The sequence below is a fragment of the Eulemur rufifrons genome, chromosome 7 (genome assembly GCF_041146395.1).
Source record: "Eulemur rufifrons isolate Redbay chromosome 7, OSU_ERuf_1, whole genome shotgun sequence".
NCBI classification, from domain to species: Eukaryota; Metazoa; Chordata; class Mammalia; order Primates; family Lemuridae; genus Eulemur; species Eulemur rufifrons.
Window position 1 is genome coordinate 71,910,595 of NC_090989.1, and position 20,817 is coordinate 71,931,411.

The window sequence follows — 20,817 nt, forward strand, 5'->3', positions numbered from 1 at the left end:
CTGCTGTGTCCACAAAGAAAAAGACTTCCTTGCTTCAGAGTTCAGTAGGAGCTTCCGGCTTTGTAATTAGTATGTCCTTTAGTAATTATGTTCCTGGCCACCCTTCACCCATCTCCTCAACCTAGTAGTAGAAATTTAGAGGATATGACCTTAAAATTAAAGCTCTGCTGTTGGGTTAAAATAAACAAATTAGATTATGCATCTGAATATGTGGGAATATTTTCAGAGTTCATCCTGGGGTCTGAAAGAATTCCAGGGTCGCTGTTGTGATTAAAACACTTGTGAAATGCTCTTTGAGAAATGTCCAGGAGTTACGTGTGCAGCTCACATGCACACACGCTTGTGCGTGCACATAGCTGTGTGTCACAGCACTAGAGATCCATTTTTAAAAGGTCATTTATAGTATTGTCTGTCCTGTGATCCTTGACCCATTTTGCTCATGTGCTTTGTTCTCCAGAGATGACTAAAATCAGTTTTTAATCAACTTTCTAAATCATTTTACTACAAAGTAGAATGTGTTTCATTTTTGGATGGAGAAATAAGCTTCTACTTACTATTTCCTGTAGTTTTACATGGCAGTTTTAAAGTTCTGAAGATATTAAATTGTTTACTCTTCTGGGAGAGCCCATTTTACTAGAAAGCAGCATGGAATCCACTTGAGTTTGGATCCCCGCTTAGCTATCATGACCATGAACAATTTATTTGAGTGCTGTTTATCTTGAGTTCCTCATCTGTAAAATGGGAACAATACTGTCTACTTGAAAGTGTCAAGAGGATTGAATGAGACGAAATAGATGAAACCTTCAGCTTAGGCCTCAGTGCATGGTAGTGCCAATAAATGTGCCCTTCTCAGAGGGTTCTTGACATGAGATGATCATTCTTTGAAAACACAACATAAATTCAGCCCTTCCTTGCTATTATGTTTGCCATTGCTAGTGCTATACTATGTTCGCTCTTTTTAAAATTGGTGGAGTCAGTTAAAGGATGTGACTACCGCTGGGCTGCAGATTAGAAATGACAGAGTGGACCAGATGAGAGAGAAGAGCAGCCCCCAGCGTTCAAGCATAACGCATCCTCGGGTTTCTTGCTGCCACTGTCCTTGGGCCCACATTGGATGGTCATAGGTGGCCGTAGGAGTCCACGTTATGGGTGTCTGTCATCAGTGGTGGACAGCCACTCTGGAAGACATCTATACTCAGACTCCATCACGGGTTTGTACTTTTAGTCTTCATCCCTGCTGGAGATTCCGATTGACCATCTCATGGGACAGTCGGGGTACTGCCTCCACAAGCAGCTTTGTTAGAAAATTCTGCCTGATGGATGTGAGTCTTCCATTTTCAACACTGGACTGAGATTTTCTCTTTGTGCCTTCTACTTATTGAAATCATATAGGTAAAGTCCATTTCTTCTTCATTAGTACAACTCATCAGATTTTTGAAGGTGGATCTCATGACCTTCTTGAATTTTCTATTCTTCAGGCTAAATAATTTTCATTCCTCCTCTTCCTCTTCTGTGCTTTATTCATTTCCTTCAGTGTTATTAGCTCAGCTCATAATTATATGTTCATTAGTATGTAATTATATGATTAGTGTGGGAGCTGTTCATGCTGCTTATCAAGTATTTCCATCTTTCCACCTTCCGTCATGTGGTAGAATTGTGCTTTCTTCCGTGGGTGGGGCCGTGTGACTAGTTTTGGCCAGTGATTTGTGAATAAGAATGATATATGCCATTTCCAGGCCAGAGCATTTAACTGCTAAAAAGAGAACCTCCAGAGCTTCCTTTCTCTCCAGCTGAGTGACTGTGGAGGTCTTTCCAGGCAGGGGCTGCTCTGTCTGCCTGGGCCCTGGATTAAGGAACCAAGAGCCCCGACCAACTCTTGATGGTCATCTAGTGTGAATAAAAAGTAAAACTTTGTTGTTTTGAATTACTGAGATACTAGCTTTGTTACTCAGCATAACTTTATATCCTGATTGATACAATTAACATTTGGTTTTCTCACTAAATGACAAGCAGTGTGCATTGGGGACCGTGTGTGTTTCTCCTTACCTTCGTATCTTCAGTATCTAGCACAGCACTGCCTCATAGGACTGCTAATAAGTATGTGTCCCGTGTATGAATAAGTGAAACCTGAGTTTTGAATCCTATCTTCATTCTTCTTGCAATTTCCTGGACTTGGTCTACTTCATTATTTTTCTTCTAAAATGTAGGCCCCTTCCCCAATCCAACCCAGCTTTCCAGTTTCAGAGTAATTGAGTAGTTTGCATATATATCCCAAAGTGAGAAAGGTATGGGAACCAGACCCAGCTGGGTCACAGGCAGAGGTGATGGGCTACAGTTGACTGCGTTCGGAACATCTCTGTCATAAGCTTATTGGTCCTTGTGAAGACCAGGAGGGAGTTAACATGGTCATCACTGATATGATTGACATCAGGTTGGCATTACTCTTGTTTTTCAATTGCCATTGTTTTTGTCTTTCAAGAATGAGCCTTCTAAAGTGAACACTCCTCTTGTAAATTATCAGTCTGTAGCTTTTGTGCCCTATTGAGAATCTCCTAGAAGGGGCCAACAAGACTCCCTTTTGAGCCTTGCCAGTAAATTCTGAATGTCAGAAACTGTGAGTTTTTAAACTATCCTAAATACCAAAAAGAAAGAAAGGGCAGGACTTATTTGATGGGAAAAATATATTTATAATGCGTGTGCATGCGTGTGCCCAGAATCCCTTGTTTATTGATTGCCAACTAAGTACTAGACCACATATTAAGTAATTTGGTGTGCACTCTGTCCTTTGGTCCCCATGGCCACCCAACAAACTAGTTGTGTACTAGTTTTTATTCTCCAATTTTGTTTAAGGAGACTGAGGCCCAGAGTGGATATGTTGGACTTGAATTCAAGTTAACTTATGTTTATTCTGTTTAAGATAGTTTAGTAGACTTTGACAAAGCCCACCAATTTTCAGAACTTCAGTTTTAATTTTTAAGAAGGAAAATAATGAAAAGTTAGAGATGCTTTTTTCCCCCACCTGACTTTTGGATTATTAGGAAACAATTTTATTACACACATGGTGATAATGTATCATTATATTCTCTAGCAAATTCCATGATGCCAGGGTTGGTTAATGAGGTAGGTATTCGAGTTGATCGAAACAAATGGTACTTTCAACAAGCAGGTGTCTTCTAATCCCAAGGTCTGTACTAACTGTGCAGCAAAAAAAAAACTTTGACCACAAAGAGCTTATTGACTATTGCCTATGATAGTTTCTTTGATTTGCTGAGCCGCTTTGTTAGTTACTGTGCCAAATGCTTGACAGTTGACCCTTGAACAACACAGGTTTCTGCGTGTGTCCCTTACATGAGGATTTTTTCAACCAAACCCAGATTGAAAATACAGTATTGCCAAGATACAAAACAGTGTATACAGAGGACTAACTTCGTATAAGCAGGTTCCCCAAGGGCCAGCTGCAGAATTTGAGTATGTACAAATTTTGGTAGGAGGGCATTCCTGGAACAAACCCTCGAGTATACCAAAGGAAGATTGTATATTGTTATCTTGTTTAGGAGGGAAAATACACCATAAATACAGGCCACAACGACAATAGGCATCGAAAGTGCTAACCTACATATTCAGATCAAGGCCTTCTTCCACCAGGATGTACAGTTGTTCATGCCACAGGGCACCTGGGGAGAGAATAAGAAAGGGTTGGAATCCAGCCTGCCCTCTGCCTACCAAGCCGTGTGTCATGCCACATCATGACAGCCACTGAGAGGAAGCATCCCCGGTGAGCAGCAGTCTTGCTACTGCCAGGGAAGAGAATACTCCATTCATTTCCCATCATCTGACATGTTTTATGTGCCTTGCTTGTACTAGAGGCTTTAGATTATTTCATTAAATTCAATCTTCCAAACAACTCTGTTTAATAGGTGTTATTTGCTATTCCAGTTTTAAGGGTGGTGGAAAAAGGGACTAACATAGGGAAAATGAACTAAATATCTATGATGTGCTAAGGCATTTCATATCAACCCTGTAAGGGTGGTTTTTATATACTTATTTTTTTGTCAGTTTATTTTTAATAGATAAAGTATTGGAAGCTCAGAGAGGTTAAATAACTTTTCACCTTACTTAAACAGTAAATGACAAACCCAGGATCCAAGCCCAAGCCTGTCTTGATTCTGAGTCCAGTGCTTTTGCAACACATACCAGTATCAAAGTTGGAAACAATCAAGGGAGACTTCTTTGAGGAGGCATCTTTTGAACTGGTCCTATTATGATATGTACATTCTGGTTAATATAGCATTACCATTACCATGCATGAATTAATAGTTTTCTAAAAGATTAAATAAACTACATGCAGTAGTCTCTGAAATTAAGCAAAACAAAACTGACTCTTTGACGTATAAAACATATTACCATAATTGTGTATATTAATGATCACTCATAGATTATTGAAAAGCTGGGAGGCTCCATTGATGTCTTCTGTACTTCAGTGTCTTACAGTCTATTTGGGAATACTAATAGCATCTTTCAAGGCAGATGGGCCATTCTTCTTTATGATCAAGGGGGATAGTCAGACATGTTCTGCTGCTTGTCCAAAGTCACACGAAAGCTTTCACCAATGAAATGCACAGCAGTCACTTTGCTGTTTGACCTCTGCTACTTCCCTTTTAATTCATTCTGCGTTCATGCCAAGGGAGGTCATTGTCATAGGGAGAACAGTATGTCTGTGCCATTCTGACCTTCTCAGCAAATTCGGGAATAAGACAATGCTGATACTCTGTCACGAAGGCTGTGTGACCTTGAATGAGTTATTTCTTTTCTCTGAACCTCAGTTTTTTCACCTATAAAATGAGGGACTTCAGATAGGGGGTTTCTGGGCATGAATAAGGAAAATGCTATAAAAAACTTTCTCAAATTTGGGTCATTAAAAATTCCATATATTAGTGACTTTGTTAGAAAAAGGTTACCATGCCTACATCTCACATGTTTCTCAGAATGTCAGGTAAGCTTGAAAAAATATTTCCTCTTTTGAAGCATAAATCATAATATGTTATAGGAAGATTTCATACTGTTTATTGTCAACCAAGGAGAGTATTGCCCCAGGGGATACATTACAATTAAAGAAGGACTCTGTCAACATCATCCCACTCTGTACCCTTCCAACCATTAAAAATCACTGCCATAATAAGGCACTGTTTGTCATTGGTGTGTGCCAATGAGTTGGGGCCAAGAAAGGTAACTCTTTTATATGAAACAATGAATATTATTGAGATATTCAGGACCACAGAGGTCATATATATATATAAGTGTATATATATAGTCAAAGATGTATAAAGAGATAAAATTCATCTAATTTTGTAGCTTTAATTACAAGATGTAAAAGTTTTATTAATATCTCTTTTATAAGTTTTTCTCCCTTCAACATAGGTAACGGAGTATGCATGTGTGTATGTGTGTGTGTATTTGTGTGTGTGTTTTGGCTTCCCTTGATAGGCCCAAATGTGTGTGTATGTGTGCGGGTGTTTTTTAAAGGGATCTATACAAGTACTATTTTCACTTATCTACTTAGTTAAACTATCTACTTGAGTTCTTACATCTCTAGTGGGTTGGGGTTGTGAAGATGGGAGACTGACAAGGAAAATGAGACTTGGTTTCTTGATCTCTGCTGTTAACAATCTGACATCATGTGTTTGAGTGATGGAGGTTAGTAATATGAATTCAGTGGAATGTGATAAAGTTTTGTTTACTAGAACATAAGGGAATTAGGGACAGAGTTCTATTTTTCACTTTATATTCTAAAGATAATCAGCAAAGAACTAAAAGGATGACATGCAACTCATTCCTTAAACTCAAGACTTCAGTATCTATATAAAAGGGTAATATTAAGGTCTTCTTAAGTAGAAACTATGAAATTAATCAAAACCCAAAAGTGGAGAATTACAGTAAGGGAAACTGAGAGGCAGTTTTTCTTTAGGGTTTTTAAGAGCAAACATGTGCCAATGCTTCCATGAAAAGAAGAGCCCCCCCACCCAGGGGAATAAGCTGTTTCTCCATCCCACCTTGTCTTTGCTGCTAACAAGCCAAATGGTGTGTGTGCATCTTCCTTTTGTTCCCACTCGAGGCTTTGGGTAATCTAATAACTAAACAGAGTTGCTTGATCTTACCTTCCTGTAATTATACAGAAATCCTTAGATCGGTTCAGAGATGGCGCTTGCTGGAACTGATCCTTACAGCCAAAGTGTGCAGCTGAAATTTTTTCTTCCTCTTTTTTCCTCCCAGCCCTTGTTTGTGTTTTAGTTGCATGTCAGTCCATCTGCTGTGATAGCTGATGTCAGCTCGTTTTCACTTAGACTTAGCCCAGGAAAGTTTTCATGGAGGACGTTAGGGCTTGTATAGTGTTGGGAAAGGCTCCAGTTTATGTTACCAAGTCGTTTATAAAACTGCCTGCTAATGAGCTCAGGAAGGCTAAATAGAAATGTGGATGTCACAAGGGATTAGCTCCTGGAACAGGGTGACCTTAGAAGTATTATTTTATCACCAGCAGTAATGTTCTAGTATATACACCAAGTGAAAATAAGTTGAAAACTTCTTTAATCCAGCAGAGGGCAGAAGGGAGTTTTAGCTATGTCTTTACCCAAAACTAACCAATCTGAACTGTGATAATCCAAGGCAAAATTCAGTGGCACTTTTGTAGGCAAATTATCTCTAGATTGCTAATGCAAAAGTTACTCTGGTTGTATAGACAGGTCTTAGCTGGTGTTTCCAGAGCTGGTTTGCTCCTTTCTGGGACAAAAGGACTTACAGAATTTTGAGTTATTTATGCTCAGGGGGACAATAATGTGGTACTCAAATAACAGTACCACTTTAATTGATTCGGATCTTATTTACTAACCACAATACAGTATTTCATGGTTTTTCTCATGTATATTGATGGCACCCCAATAGCTAGAATGAAAGAATATTTGAAATAATGAAGAGTAAGTTATTTCATTATCAATATATCTCTTTGAAAGTAATTGTACCTATATGTGGGTTCAGAAAATAATGAAAATGATTTTCACAACCTACTCTGGAATCTGAGAAATCAATCCTATCCTTTTATAGCTACAGCTTACACTTGGGATCGTAGTATTTGTTACATTATAAAGATGAGGTTAATATTAAAACATGATGACAATTGAGTAATGGATCTTTGTCTTGATGTTTATGAGAACTTTCCATCCTGATTAAGTTTGCCTTTTAAGAAACACTTTAAAAAGGACAATACATTTTCCATACTGGATTTATAGTGAAGATTTTTTCTGCTTTGGTCGTATGTAGTATATAATATGTTTGGTTTCTCAGAAAGCAGCCTCTGAAATGGAGTTAGAATGTTTATTAAGGAGCATCCTTGGGCTCCGCACCTGGGGAAGAGAGGAAAGGAAGCAGGATCAAGAAGGAGGTGTCAGGTTTCCCTCCAGGCTCATCGTTAGCCTCAGCTGACCCTGCTGGGAACTCTGGATGTGAACAGCCCTTCAGAACCTCCTGAGCCGGGGACACACTCGCACTGATCAGTTACGGGATGTGCGCCCCCAGCTCCCACCCCAGCCACAGGACGTGACCTTGGTTAAGGTGGCATTTTGCCTTAAGGAATTGTACTCAAGCAGTTGGGATAAGTCCTTTATTGAAGAGGGACCTGGATGGCTTATTACATACAGATAGTGTGAGGAACAGACCAAGAAATCAGGTGTGCTAGATTTTCCTTCTGATGAATTGCCGACTCTATAATGTTGGATAATTTACTGATTTTGATTTCTTTAAAAAGAAAATGAATGATAACTTGTTATATTCCTATGTATGTGTAAGGAAATGGTCCTAAATAAAAGATATTTTCATTATTAATGTGGTTTGGAAAATAGGATTCTAAAGAATGAAAAAGAGCATGTTTTTATAAATGAGTGTTAAATGTTAAAATATGTTAGTAATTATCTTAGTTCATTCAGGCTGTTATAACAAAGCACCATAGACTGAATAGCTTATAAACAACAGGAATTTATTTCTCACAGTTCCGGAGGCTGGGAATTCCAGTGCCAGGGTGCGGACAGACTCGGTGTCTGGGGAAGAACCCCTTCCTGGTTCATCGACAGCAGCCTTCTTGCTGTGCCCTCACATGGTGGAAGGAGTGAGGAAGCTCTCTGAGGTTTCTTTATAAGGACATTAATCCCACTCATGAGGGCTCCATCTTCATGCCTAGTCACCTACCAAAGGCCCCACGTCCTAGAGCCATTACATTGAAAGTTAGGATTTCAGCATATGAATAGAGGGGACACAGACATTCAGTCTATACCAATAATGATAACAAAACACATATACATGGTTTATTTATTTGCTTTGGGATTGTCCTATAAACAACAAACTATGTTGATTCAAAGTATTAATAATTGCAATGAGTAATGGAATTTTAGTTCTTAGTAGTTCTTTGTGATCTTTGGGGGGAAAGTTGTTAAATAAATCACAAAGAGTGATGCCAGTAGTTCATCAGATAATGAAGCACAAACAAGTATATAATAAAAAGATAGGAGGCGGGGAGGGTCAATTTGTATGTTGTTCGTGGAACAGTCATTTAAGTCTAGCCTTATTTAAATACTTGTGTTAATTCCATCTATTAATTCCACCCACCTAATGACTTCATACATTTGTTATTTTATCATTTAATCATAGTTTCAGTTGTGTGCCTACTGAGTGAAGACCCTATGCCTACATAATACGTATTTGAGAAATGGTTCTCATCTTGAAGGACTCACAATCTTATCAAAAAATCACATTCATTAATATTGTCACCAATCTCATCAGAAACATATACAAGTTGGGAAGATGTCAAGCTCATGGTGCAGGATATGAGTTTTCTAAAATTTAATTTTCTTTTGAAAGCTTTAATTTTATCATTGACAATAAATATTATCCATTACTTTCTTGAAGCCAGGCTGGCTGATTTTGTTCATTTTTAAAGAAAATGTCTGCCAAATACCCAAGTCTGAATAGCCAGAGTTTATCAGTTGTTCTTTAAAATAAAAAGGGCATTCCATGAACAGAGAAGCTAGTTCAGCTCACAATTCAGTTATATGAGTGCTTTTCTTGAAGACTGTCAAATTACAGTATGAGGCAGAGAGGCTTTATGGTTACTTGCCATTTCATCACACAAACTAATAGAAAGATAGTCTTTATAATGGCTCAGAGGTTGAAAATTAATAAAATAAATGATTTTTCTTCTCCATCAAGGATTTTCTTAAGTGAAACTGGAATTTTTTTTTTTTTTTCAATTGCTAGTGCATGTCAGTAGTAAAGAATCTACTGACTGCAAGTACAGTTTGGTGCCACCGTCTTGGCCAGTGCTAAGGTACCAGCAGTTTTACTCTCTATTGCTTTTATACCATCAGTGCAACTGTCAACACAGTTAAAAAGTCAAATAATGTGTTAGTATTATTATGAAAGAGTTATGACCTCAATGCCTCTTGGAAGTGTCTGCAGCCCACATTGAGAACTGCTGGTACAGAGAAAAGTTTAAGGGAGAAGAGCCTGGAGGAGGTAGATGGCTTTGGTAAGAGACAAAAAGGGCCTAAACTCATGACGGCAGCAGAGATGGGGAACAGGGAAGGAAGTGAGAAACCCTGGCAGAGGTTATATAGGTAAGATTTGGTAGTAAGAAGGGTAAGGAAGAGTTGAAACTTACTGAAATTTTTAGCCTGGGTGACTGACTGGATGGGTGACATGTGATGTGATGATTGGGGGAACCCTGGTTTATGATTGAAAAATAGTATTGTTTTTCACTGTGAGAGAAAAATCTATTGTGGTTCTTCCACTTGGAAAAGGGTAGTTTCTAGCCCTGGTGAAAAAGTACTGTCAGCTGGATCTTGTGCAGCCACCTGTGATCTGGTTTTGTACTGATGATGAATTTTGGATCTTGGAAGGTCAGAGCATTTTATATTAATGATTAAGATTCTGTCTGTGCTTCCTATAATAGTGGTGTTTTCTCTTTGTATTTCTAGGAATGGTGCAAAAGCTGGACCAAAAACTTCCAGTGGCTAATGAGTACCTGTTGCTCTCTGGAGGAGTCCGGGAAGGTGTGGTGGACCTGGACCTAGATGAGCTTAATGTCTATGCCCGGGGGACTGACTACGATATGGACTTCACCCTTTTGGTGCCAGCCCTCAAGCTGCATGACCGTAATCAGCCTGTGACACTTGATATGCGCCACTCAGCCTTGTGCCACTCCTGGCTGAGCCTTCGGCTCTTTGACGAAGGGACGATCAGTAAATGGAAAGACTGCTGCACCATCGTAGATCACATCAATGGTGCCACCAACTACTTCTTCTCCCCTACCAAAGTGGCCGACTGGTTTTATGACTCCATCAGCATTGTACTATCAGAGATACAGAAGAAACCCCAGCGGGGGATGCCAAAGGTAGAAAAGGTAGAAAAAAACGGGACCATCATCTCCATCATTCTGGGTGTAGGGAGCAGTCGCATGTTGTACGATATTGTCCCTGTGGTATCTTTCAAAGGTTGGCCTGCAGTGGCCCAGAGCTGGCTCATGGAGAACCACTTTTGGGATGGGAAGATTACTGAGGAAGAGGTCATCAGTGGGTTTTACTTGGTGCCTGCTTGCTCCTACAAGGGTAAGAAGGACAATGAGTGGCGGCTGTCCTTTGCGCGGAGTGAGGTGCAGTTGAAGAAGTGTATCTCTAGCAGCCTCATGCAGGCCTATCAGGCCTGCAAAGCCATCATCATTAAACTCCTGTCCCGGCCCAAGGCTATCAGCCCCTATCACCTGCGGAGCATGATGCTCTGGGCCTGCGACAGACTTCCGGCCAACTACTTGGCTCAAGAAGACTATGCAGCCCACTTTCTGCTGGGCCTCATTGATGACCTGCAACACTGTCTGGTCAACAAGATGTGTCCCAATTATTTCATCCCTCAGTGCAACATGCTGGAACACCTGTCAGAGGAGACAGTCATGCTCCACGCCCGGAAGCTCTCTTCTGTACGCTCAGACCCAGCGGAGCACTTGCGCACCGCCATCGAGCACGTCAAGGCGGCCAACCGGCTGACGCTGGAGCTCCAGAGGCGAGGCAGCACCACCAGCATCCCCTCCCCGCAGTCCGATGGAGGGGACCCCAACCAGCCTGATGACCGTTTGGCCAAAAAACTGCAGCAGCTTGTGACTGAGAACCCGGGAAAGTCAATCTCTGTCTTTATCAACCCTGATGACGTCACAAGGCCCCATTTCAGAATTGATGACAAATTTTTCTGAGTGTTTTGCCGACTTTTTTCCCCCTGGTTCTAAAACTCTCATAATGTGTAGTGTGGTTTGTGATGCTTTCTGTTTTTTACATATCCAGCCTCAGTTGGATTTGTTAAAAACAAATTTTAAGTTTCCTGGTTCTGCAGGATGGTGCAGGCTCTGAAACAGTATATAACTATTTCACATTCTGCCTCTGATTTTGTTGTTGTTTATATTTTGTAGTTGTTGTCACAAAGTTTTGTTTGTTGGTTGCTGGTTTTTTTTGTTTTGTTTTGTTTTTTTGAGGAGAACTTGAGCCATAGATGAAAATGTCCACGAGTCCTCTTGCTTTTTTCTGTTTCACACTTTGTGCAAATTTGTTAATGTTTATGGGGAAACAAAACTCTTTTTGACAATTAAGGATTCTATTACTGTTTTGTTTTGGTTTTTCTTGTCTTTCTTTTTCGATGAGCTTTCATGACTACTGATTTTTGAGAATCATATGAGGTGGGGAACTACCTGGCAGGTTAGCTGGATTTATTTCTTTTGACCAGTGGCCAGGGTAGTTCTCCCTCTTTCCACCAGACAATGTAAACTTTGAAAGTGAGAATGCTACAAATTGTGTTTAGGAGCAACTTCATTGAATGTAATTGTCCTCAAATCAGAGAACATTGGATGGTTTGGAGGGTGTGTTTGATAGTTTTCCAAACAGAATTAAGGTTTCCAAATGTTAGTTTAGCATATGTAATTATTTGAAGCCTTATTTAAATCCTATTAAAGAAAGTACCATTATAATTATTATTTGCACTAATGAAATCTTTGCCATTGTCAGAATTGCAAAGTGTCTTTCAATATAAATTAACATCCACTGTTGAAGTGCTATTGTTTTTTCATTTAGCCCATTTCACTCTATCAATGGAATGATTCTTTGCATTTGTTTAGTTCTCCTTTAATTGTGGGGTCCTGTTTTGCCCTCTGTGATATTCCTGGTTCCTGTCATACTAGAGAAGTTTTTAAAGCTTTATACTGTTAATTGACTCTATCTAAAGCTGGGGAAAATGTATACTTGATAAAGTAGGTGTCTTTGTATTTATTTCTTTTGGAGTATAGAGGTATGCTTTTTTGTAAAGTCTCTTTACTTCTCCTGAGAGTTTTGAGGAAAAGTGGCAGGAAGAATTTATAATCCCCAAATAGAAGATCCCATGTCTGTTCAAAAGCAGATTTTGCTATAGAGCAGGAACCAGGAAATATCTGTGGGTGTCAGGCTTGTTATAGAGGTGTCCTGTCTTCATGAATGAAATTACTTGCCAGGTTTAGGTGCTGCAAGGCTTTGGGCCCCTGTTTTGGTATGGACTCAAGGCAAACTAGTGTTTGAGGGGTTGGGGTCTGCTGATCTCTCAAAGGACACCATGATGTCCACTAATGGAAAGGCCAAGCGACATCTTGGTTTTGGTCTTCAATGTCCAGACTCATAGGTTGGACTTTGGCCACTGAGATCAGATATGTGGTCTTGGGTTTTTGCATGGGAATTAATGTAATGCTTTTAAATGAAAATGAGATCATTAAACCATCTTAAGTCAAACACAAGAATAATAATAATAATAAAAAGAAACATACTGGCCTTGAAATTTTGTTGTTGTTCATTTGTAATTTGAAATTGTTTTCTTATTAGTAATACTAACAGTAATTTTCAGTAAATATAGCCATGGGCTTGCTACTGTCTTTCAGACCAGATACGCATACAGTGAACATCCAGTATTCATTCTTCCTCTTTCCCCAATTTTTTTCCTAGTGTCTACTTATCTTCCATATAATCTTTGTCCTTCTCAAGAAATGACCTTATCCCTAGTTCTTGACAGACACCCTGATTAGAAAAACCAATCCTTGTGAACCATTTCCCTGGCCACAAATGTTAAAGAGAGACACATAATGTAAACTGCTACAGTCAGGGACCTGCTCAGCATTCTGCCTGGAATGCTAGCACAGAAGCATGCACTCTCCCTAGATATGGAAGAGAAAGCATTTGGCTTCTATTGCCATTAGCAACTATCACACAGTCATGACTAGAGCCAGCTTTAGGATGAAGCTGACATTGGAGGGCCTTATGGAGAGCTGGGAAATAAAAACAGCAGCCACATCCCCCCTGCCCAAGTTTGAGGCCTTTCCTCCACTAGACTTTCTAGTTAAATGAGTCAACACTTGATTATTTTAGCCAGTTTGAATTGGGTTCAATTCATCAAAATTTTTAAACTGGTATGTCAGACTATTTCAGTGTATTTAAACTATTGAAGTTGATATGTATCTCTTTCTAGGGATATCAGGGATACACATATATTTTATTTAAGAGCTATGCTATCTGATTTAATTAATTCCAAAGAATACCATAGTCTCTATAATAACTATGCACCTGCGAAAGCCTATTAAAATTTATTATGCTTGGACCATTATGTTTAAGATATTTAACCCACCATTTGTGGGTTAAAATAAATTGTTATAAACCACTGAAGTAGCAAGCATATCCAAATAGCTGTTGCTTTAAGGTAAACTATAAACTACTATAACTGTATTCTGAATTGGTATCTCAAATACAATTTGCAATGTTTCCAATATCGTAAATGCTGTGTTTTCAGACAAAATTTCATTACAGGCATGAAAAGGAACTAGTTTCCGTGATCCTCTTGGCACATTTGTTTTTTTTTTTTGTTTTTTTTTTTGCTACTTCTAGTTCTAGTGAAGAACACTCTAAAAACTCTCGGTTAAACTTTGCAAAAAAGGTCCAGAGGCCTTGGGCACTAGTAATTTAAAAATCCTTTTTAAAAAAATTCCTGGAATTTGGTATTAGTACTGTAACTTATGATGCAGGAGTTGAGGGTGCATCGAGATGGGCATAGTTTGACATGTTTTCTTATCTGAAACTTAAGCAAGTCATTGAATTATGAACCAGTCTGTCCTTCTGAAGCCCAGAAGATTGATTAAAATCACTCCTGTTTCAAGTACAATATAAAATGCCTTAAGGCTGGAGTTATAATTTTAACATTCCTGTGGCTGATTTTTTTGGTTGGGGGATCTACAAGCTGTTACTCAACAGGCTTTCGATTCTCTGATGAAACCTAGTTTTAGTATCTGCCCTCTCCCTTTCTCTTCTGAAATGGAAGATCCAAAGATGCAAGGAAAGGTTGGTTTCAGAGTGGATGGAGCCAATCAGGACCAGACACTTTAAAAATAAGAATATCTCTTAAATTACTGTGTGGAATTATTTCAGAGCAAATGAGAGGCAAGCGTAATGGAGCGAATCTTACTTTTGGGTGGAGTTGTGAGGAAGTGCGGAGGAGGCTTCTGGGGCTAGATTAAGAGCTCCCAGTCACTTGTGCACCACCCCCTCACACACTCATGCACGCGTGTACACACGTGCTTTCACATCAATTGAGGCTTCTTTAGGGTGACTGTTTTGTAACAATTCTTTGGAGAATTAAGCCCCCTGGTCACAACTAAATGTCGGTTCTTTTGGATCATATCATCACCTTGCTGAGAGAAATTTCCTGACTCGGGATTCAGTCTTCGATGGGAATGCTGGGAAGGAAAAGGAGGCATGTGCTTACCAACAACTGTGGGACTCCTAGGACCCAGTGGCTTCCTGTGGCTTCAAAGCTCTGCAGTGGACTCTAGAGAAGGAGCCTGAACTTGCATCCATCAGGAAGCTCTCTCCAGAACCTCTTTCCTTAAGTCACCGAACGGGCTGTTTGTACAGCTATTTCATTTACTGTCTGGTCATCATTAGGAGTCTGAGAAGGCATTTCACACTCCCCGCAGTCTGACCTGGAGGGTGATCCTTTTTGTCATTAAATGGAGCCTACCTGCTACTTACATTAAAGGAAGGAAAGGGATAATTACTGGTTTTTTAAATTAATATCAGGTAAGTACAAATATATTTTTAAAATGATTACAGTGATAAAATCAATGCTTCTTTCTGAGAATAGTTAATTTTAAAAATGCACCTCTTATGCTGTGATTTCATCAATAGTTAGACAAAGGATGTATGATCTAAAATACACACTTTTAGAATAAATATTCACCAATGGAGAATTATTTACATGTCTATAATTCTACTTTATGTTAATTAGCTGGAAAAATATCTTTTTTATTTTTTAAGAAAATAGATACATGGTAGGTACTAATTTAACTGTGATAATTGTGTTTCCCTATGCCCATTTATAGTGCTATCAAGCAATAAATTCAAAAGCAGCATATTTCATAAACTACACTATTTTCTATATGACACTGAACTGTTATATTGATTTAGTGTGGTTTTCTAAGTTTGGGTTGACAGTTTTCATCCACAGTTGGGTCCCAACAATCAGCAAACACCAGGGAAACCATATGATGGGTCTGTGTGGTTGAGAAACCTCAGAAAAGTCAAATATTACTCACAATGTAAAAACACTTGTTCAAAGATATTTAAAGATATACAGCCTTAATTTGGTATGGCGGCTGAGATGAGAATTTTTTCACCCAGGACCACTTTTCTTCTCTTCAGTGTAAATGGACTCAGTGTGACCTTAGTGAGGCTGCATTAATATGGTTTTCATTAGCCATTTTTCTGCTGCACCAATTAATCACAGAAGAAAAAGGGAGCCGAGTGTGGGTAGAGGCAAAAACTTGTTTCTTTGATTTTACATCCTTTTCTGTAAAATGCGGAGTAACTGTTGTCTTCCTTTCTGGCTTTTACTATCTATTAATAATACTTCCTCAGTGTCCAAAATAATTTCAATCTTTATAAATTCATCTATTTACACACCTGGAGTATTCATTCTGACAATATTATTTTTAAAAAGTCTTATTAAATTGTGCCAACATGTTCCGTGGGACCCAACAAAGTTACTGAACACCTGCTGGTACGGATCTTCCTGTTAGATGAACCTATTTAAGTATCACAACACAGTGAGTCTAAAACTTCAAGACTCAGAAATTAGGTAACTTGTTCAAGTCACACAGGTAAGTGGTGGAGCAGAGCCACAGTTTGAACGCATTTGTCTGTTTCTCTGTTTCCAAAATTAAGAACTTTCTACTATGCCACCCTGCCTCTGGTATTAGAATGTATTCTTATTATTTAGGGTAAAATCTAAATATGCATCCATAGGGGGCCTGCATTCAGAGAGCAGATAAACCTTGAATTGCATTCAGGTAACAGTACTTTTAGTAAACTCTCTTTCAGAACTTTTAATCAGCAGAATAAATAGATCATTTAGAGAAAGTTAATTTTCTATCTGTGACAAATTCTAGCAGAAGACAGATGACCACTTACAGGAAAGTTTCTGGTTGGGGTAGGGAATTGGACCAAATGATTACCATCATTTTAATTCTGAGCTCAGAGGAATGTGCAGCAGAAGAACTGTTACTATTAGAAAAATACTACTCTTTTTAAGGAGGTAGAGAGTTGTCTTTGAAAAGAAAAAAAAGTGTATATGGGGACTTAGTTACACTTAAGAATTAGCTGCAAATGAACAATAACTAACAACTTTAATGGATCTTTCAGCTGACATTGATGTAAAAATGACATACATGTAAATATACTACTTTGTATTTTTAAAACACTATTTCTGTAGTTTAGGCATTTTTGTTTTTTGTTTTGTTTTTGTAATATGATGGTATTTTTAATAAAATTCTAGGCATTTGTAGACCTTGGTAGACTTAAACCCACTATAAAATCTTACCACTTAACGTTTTGTAAATCTATGCATTTACCATTTACTATAAATCTTTTTTATAGAAATCAGAATCAAGCCAGCTTTCATAAACTGTCACCAAACTAAAGACTGTGAGGTGTGTTTTAATGATGACCTAAATGACTGACCCAAGGGACAAGATGACAGTCCTTGGTTATGATAATTGAAGACATCTCGAAATAAACAGAAGTTTGTTTCTGACCCTTATTTCTTTTGGCCTGAACACAGCATACGCTTGGAGGACTAAAGCAAGTATCTGTTACTGTGAGCCAAACTCTTCCTTGTTTATGGGAACAAATAAATATATAAAAGCTCCCCATTTCACAAGATAATGAGAATGATTAAAAATAAAATCAAACACTCTGATCTTTTGTGGTGATTGGCGGGTACATTCTATAATGTTTGTTGAAATTCACCAAATGACTGTCTCCCGAAGACGAATCTGTGGAATGAACAACACTCTAGTGGGCAGCACAGGCCCAGCTGAGACACCCTGGGCACCAGCAGAGAGGGCAGTAGACTGGGAGCTGGGCCACCTGGGTTCAGTCAGTTCTGACATTAGCAGTGTGACCTTGGGCAAATCCCTTCTCTTCTCTGGGTCTTGTTTGCTCTCATCGTTTGTACAACGAAGGGCGAGATGTGTGACCGCTGAAGACCCCTTCATGAAGAGCTGTTGGCTGTAGAGGGAGAGTCAACACCAAGACACAAGGAAAGATTAAACATTGACGACTTATGACTGGTAAGTGGGATGTGCAGACCAGGCTGGGGCCTAGATGAACGGAGGTGGGCAGAGTGCCGGAGAGTTAGACAGGGTGGAATAATGAGAGGACATTGCTTCTGCTCATTGATTCTTGGCTCCAGGTGGCATCGTCGTTCTGGGAGCTCCCCAAGGTCAGTTTCATAGTCGCAGGTACAGATCTCTGTACCCTTCGCACAGCTGTGATTGTGACCTTTTATAAAGCTATTGCTTACAAAAGGATTTTACTGGAAAACCGAACCTTTTTTTGGCTCTGAGGTCATTAAATATAGCTCAAGCATTGACCTTCACTAATTCGCACATCAGTTTTATTCATCTTTTTTATATGAGAATTCTGAGATAAAGCCATTTGGGTGTCTGCGTGACAAGAGGGTAAGGCTAGATTGGGTATATAATCTGCTTAAATTTGATCTCTACCTACCATGTGCTCACCTCGTGATGGAAACCTTTGGGGACAGTGTCTCCCATCATAATCCTTGACTCTGACAAGATCATGGCATGGCTCCAGCCAGCAGACTCCTACCTTGCTGTCTTCTTGACCTTTCAGTCATCTTGTATTTTTCTATGCTAATGATGTGGAGAAGAATCTAACAAAGTATAGCAGAGTAAATAACAGAGTAACAGATAGTCTAGGAATGGCTTCCTTATTTTAACAGCGAAGGTCCTGGCCCGGAAGATCTCTGAACTTTGGCATTAGCTGCCTGTGTATTTAACCTAGTTCTATGCCCAGAATCAATCTCTTTGTATTGTTTTTAACAACAGCTATGTAGAACATTAAATGGGAGAAAAGATCCTACTGAAGTCCTTACATGAGATTCTCTGTTTTCTACTTTCCATTTTTAAATATTCTGCAACCTTTTGACAAATACAAAAACTTCATGCATCAACCTCTCCTTTTAGCCATTCCTTTTTCACTTTCCTATTACTTGTTAGAGAATCACTATCATTATGTATTCCCACCAGACAGCCAAAAATATTTTGACAAGCTTTCTGAAGTTTGTATTATAAAAATTACAGGTATTACAGGGTTTTAAAATAAATTTTCAGACTGTGATTTTTTTGAAACTACACGCACTCCTAACTCCAAAACATCATTGTGCAACAACACTCCCCCCATTAAGAATCATTTATTGTCATGGAAGGGCACGTGGATGTTGAAGGGCTTTGCTAAATTTCTTCTGCTTGATTTGATCTCATAGAAGAACTCGTCTCACTGGAAGGAATGATTCATAAAGAAATGTCTCTACACTTAGTTGATCTATAGATTTTGTTCCAGTCTTGAATTTCCTATGGCTGGTAGGTGCCTTGTAGAGATTTTTTTAGTCTAGTGAAATGGAGTGAATGGGAGGGGAGAAATTAGCCCTAGCACATATGTAAAAGCATAGTGTGAATCAGGTTAGCTCAGCAAAATAGGAGCCTTTGTTTTGTACCTGTCTTCAGGGTACTTACTGATGAAAGCATCTTCCATTAGTGATCTATCTACCACCACTGGCCATGTGACTTTATTCTGGTTTCTTTTTCTTTCTATTCTGGTTTTCCCAAGTGTTATTTGAGTGCATTAGTTTTTTGATGCCCACCTTAGGGGATACCAGTGTGCTGCTGGTTGGGCTGCAGATCCCTCACCTTTGACTCAGTGTAGCTAGCAGCTCTATATTTACTTGCCTTAAGTGTTAACTTTCCCACAGGAAATTACTTGAAGAAAAGGTATCACTGTTTTAACAAATATCAAAAAGCATATGATGAGATGATCTCTAAAGGTCCTTGTAGATGTCTAAAGGGTCAGTAGTTCTAGAAAGCACATGTTAAATCAATGTGTTGGGGAGTGAAGGAAGAGTCAGTAACATTTTAATATTTCATTATTTATTCAATAAATATTTATTGAGCACTAAGACTCAACAAACCTTTACTAAGCATCTCAAAGAAAGAGGAAAACCAGTTTTCAGCCTCATGGAGTTTTGAAATGGGGTGAATATGGAGGAGAACATTAGTCCTAGATGCTCAGATATAAAAAATAGTAGTCATGAAAATTTCATAATTTGAAAGATGAAAACAAATATTAAAATCTATTTTCACATATATCAGCCCACATTGGCACAGTAAATTAGGGCTTCTCAAACTTGAACTGTTGACATTTTGGGCCAGATAATTCTTTATTGTGAGAAGCTGCCCTGTGTATTATAGAATACTTTGTAGCATCTCTTGCCTTCTTCACTATATAATACCAGTAGCATCCTGCACCTCCAGTTTTGACAAACAAAAATGTCTCCAGACATTGCCAAATGTCCTCTGGGGATCAAAATTCCCTCCAGTTAAGAATCGCTATAGTAAATAATTCTACCTTACCTGTTGTTTCCTGGGAGTATAGACAATTTTTACCTTACCTCTTATTTCCTAAGGGTAGAGACAATTATGACTAGCCAATATTAAATAAATACCTAGCAAATGTTGTTTGAATTACATTTGTAAGAACTGAAGTGTTGATGAATCTTTCCACAGTTCTTCATTCATCACCCTTATGATTGTAACTATTGAAATACTTGCTCAACCAGCTAATCAACAAATATTGTCCAATGATCCAAGTATTGCTAAGAGAGGCTGATGGTTATACTCTTCAAGATGTAGCTTTTTCCTTAAGAAACTTACAGTGTATAAGGAGAGATACTGATTGTGTAGGTGGAAGTCTAAAACACAGCAAAAGAAACATACTGAAAGGGTCAAATGAAAAGACCAGATAATAGTTATTACAGGAGTTGAGCATAGGGAAAAATCTTGGGTTGAGATGTTTAGGGAAGTCTTTGAAGGATAATAGATTAACACTATGGAGATGGTTGGGAAAGTGTTATAGAATGAAGGAAAAACTTAGAGCAGGCATGGAGGTGCCATATACAGGAAAGCAAAACAAGAAATACAGGTAGCTGTATTCTTTCATACACTGAGGTCTGAAAAGGCTGCTTGAACTGTAGTTTGTACTCAGGAAATATAGATGAGCAAATTTGAATGGAAATGGAATCTCACTTCCTATTTTAACTTTTGACAGCATGGAAAATATATAAAGCAGCTTGACAGTACTTGAGGTTCAAACATTA

General features: G+C 38.7%; 1 protein-coding gene across 1 annotated transcript in view; it reads left to right on the forward strand.

The window, feature by feature from the left end:
* The window catches only part of MB21D2 (Mab-21 domain containing 2), a 109,832-nt gene extending 96,953 nt beyond the window's left edge, over positions 1-12,879 (forward strand). Inside the window, exon 2 of the mRNA XM_069472775.1 lies at positions 10,017-12,879. Within this exon, the coding sequence (XP_069328876.1) occupies positions 10,017-11,281 (1,265 nt within the window). The 3' untranslated portion in view covers positions 11,282-12,879. The remainder of the gene's footprint in view (positions 1-10,016) is intronic.
* The last annotated feature ends 7,938 nt before the right edge of the window (positions 12,880-20,817 follow it).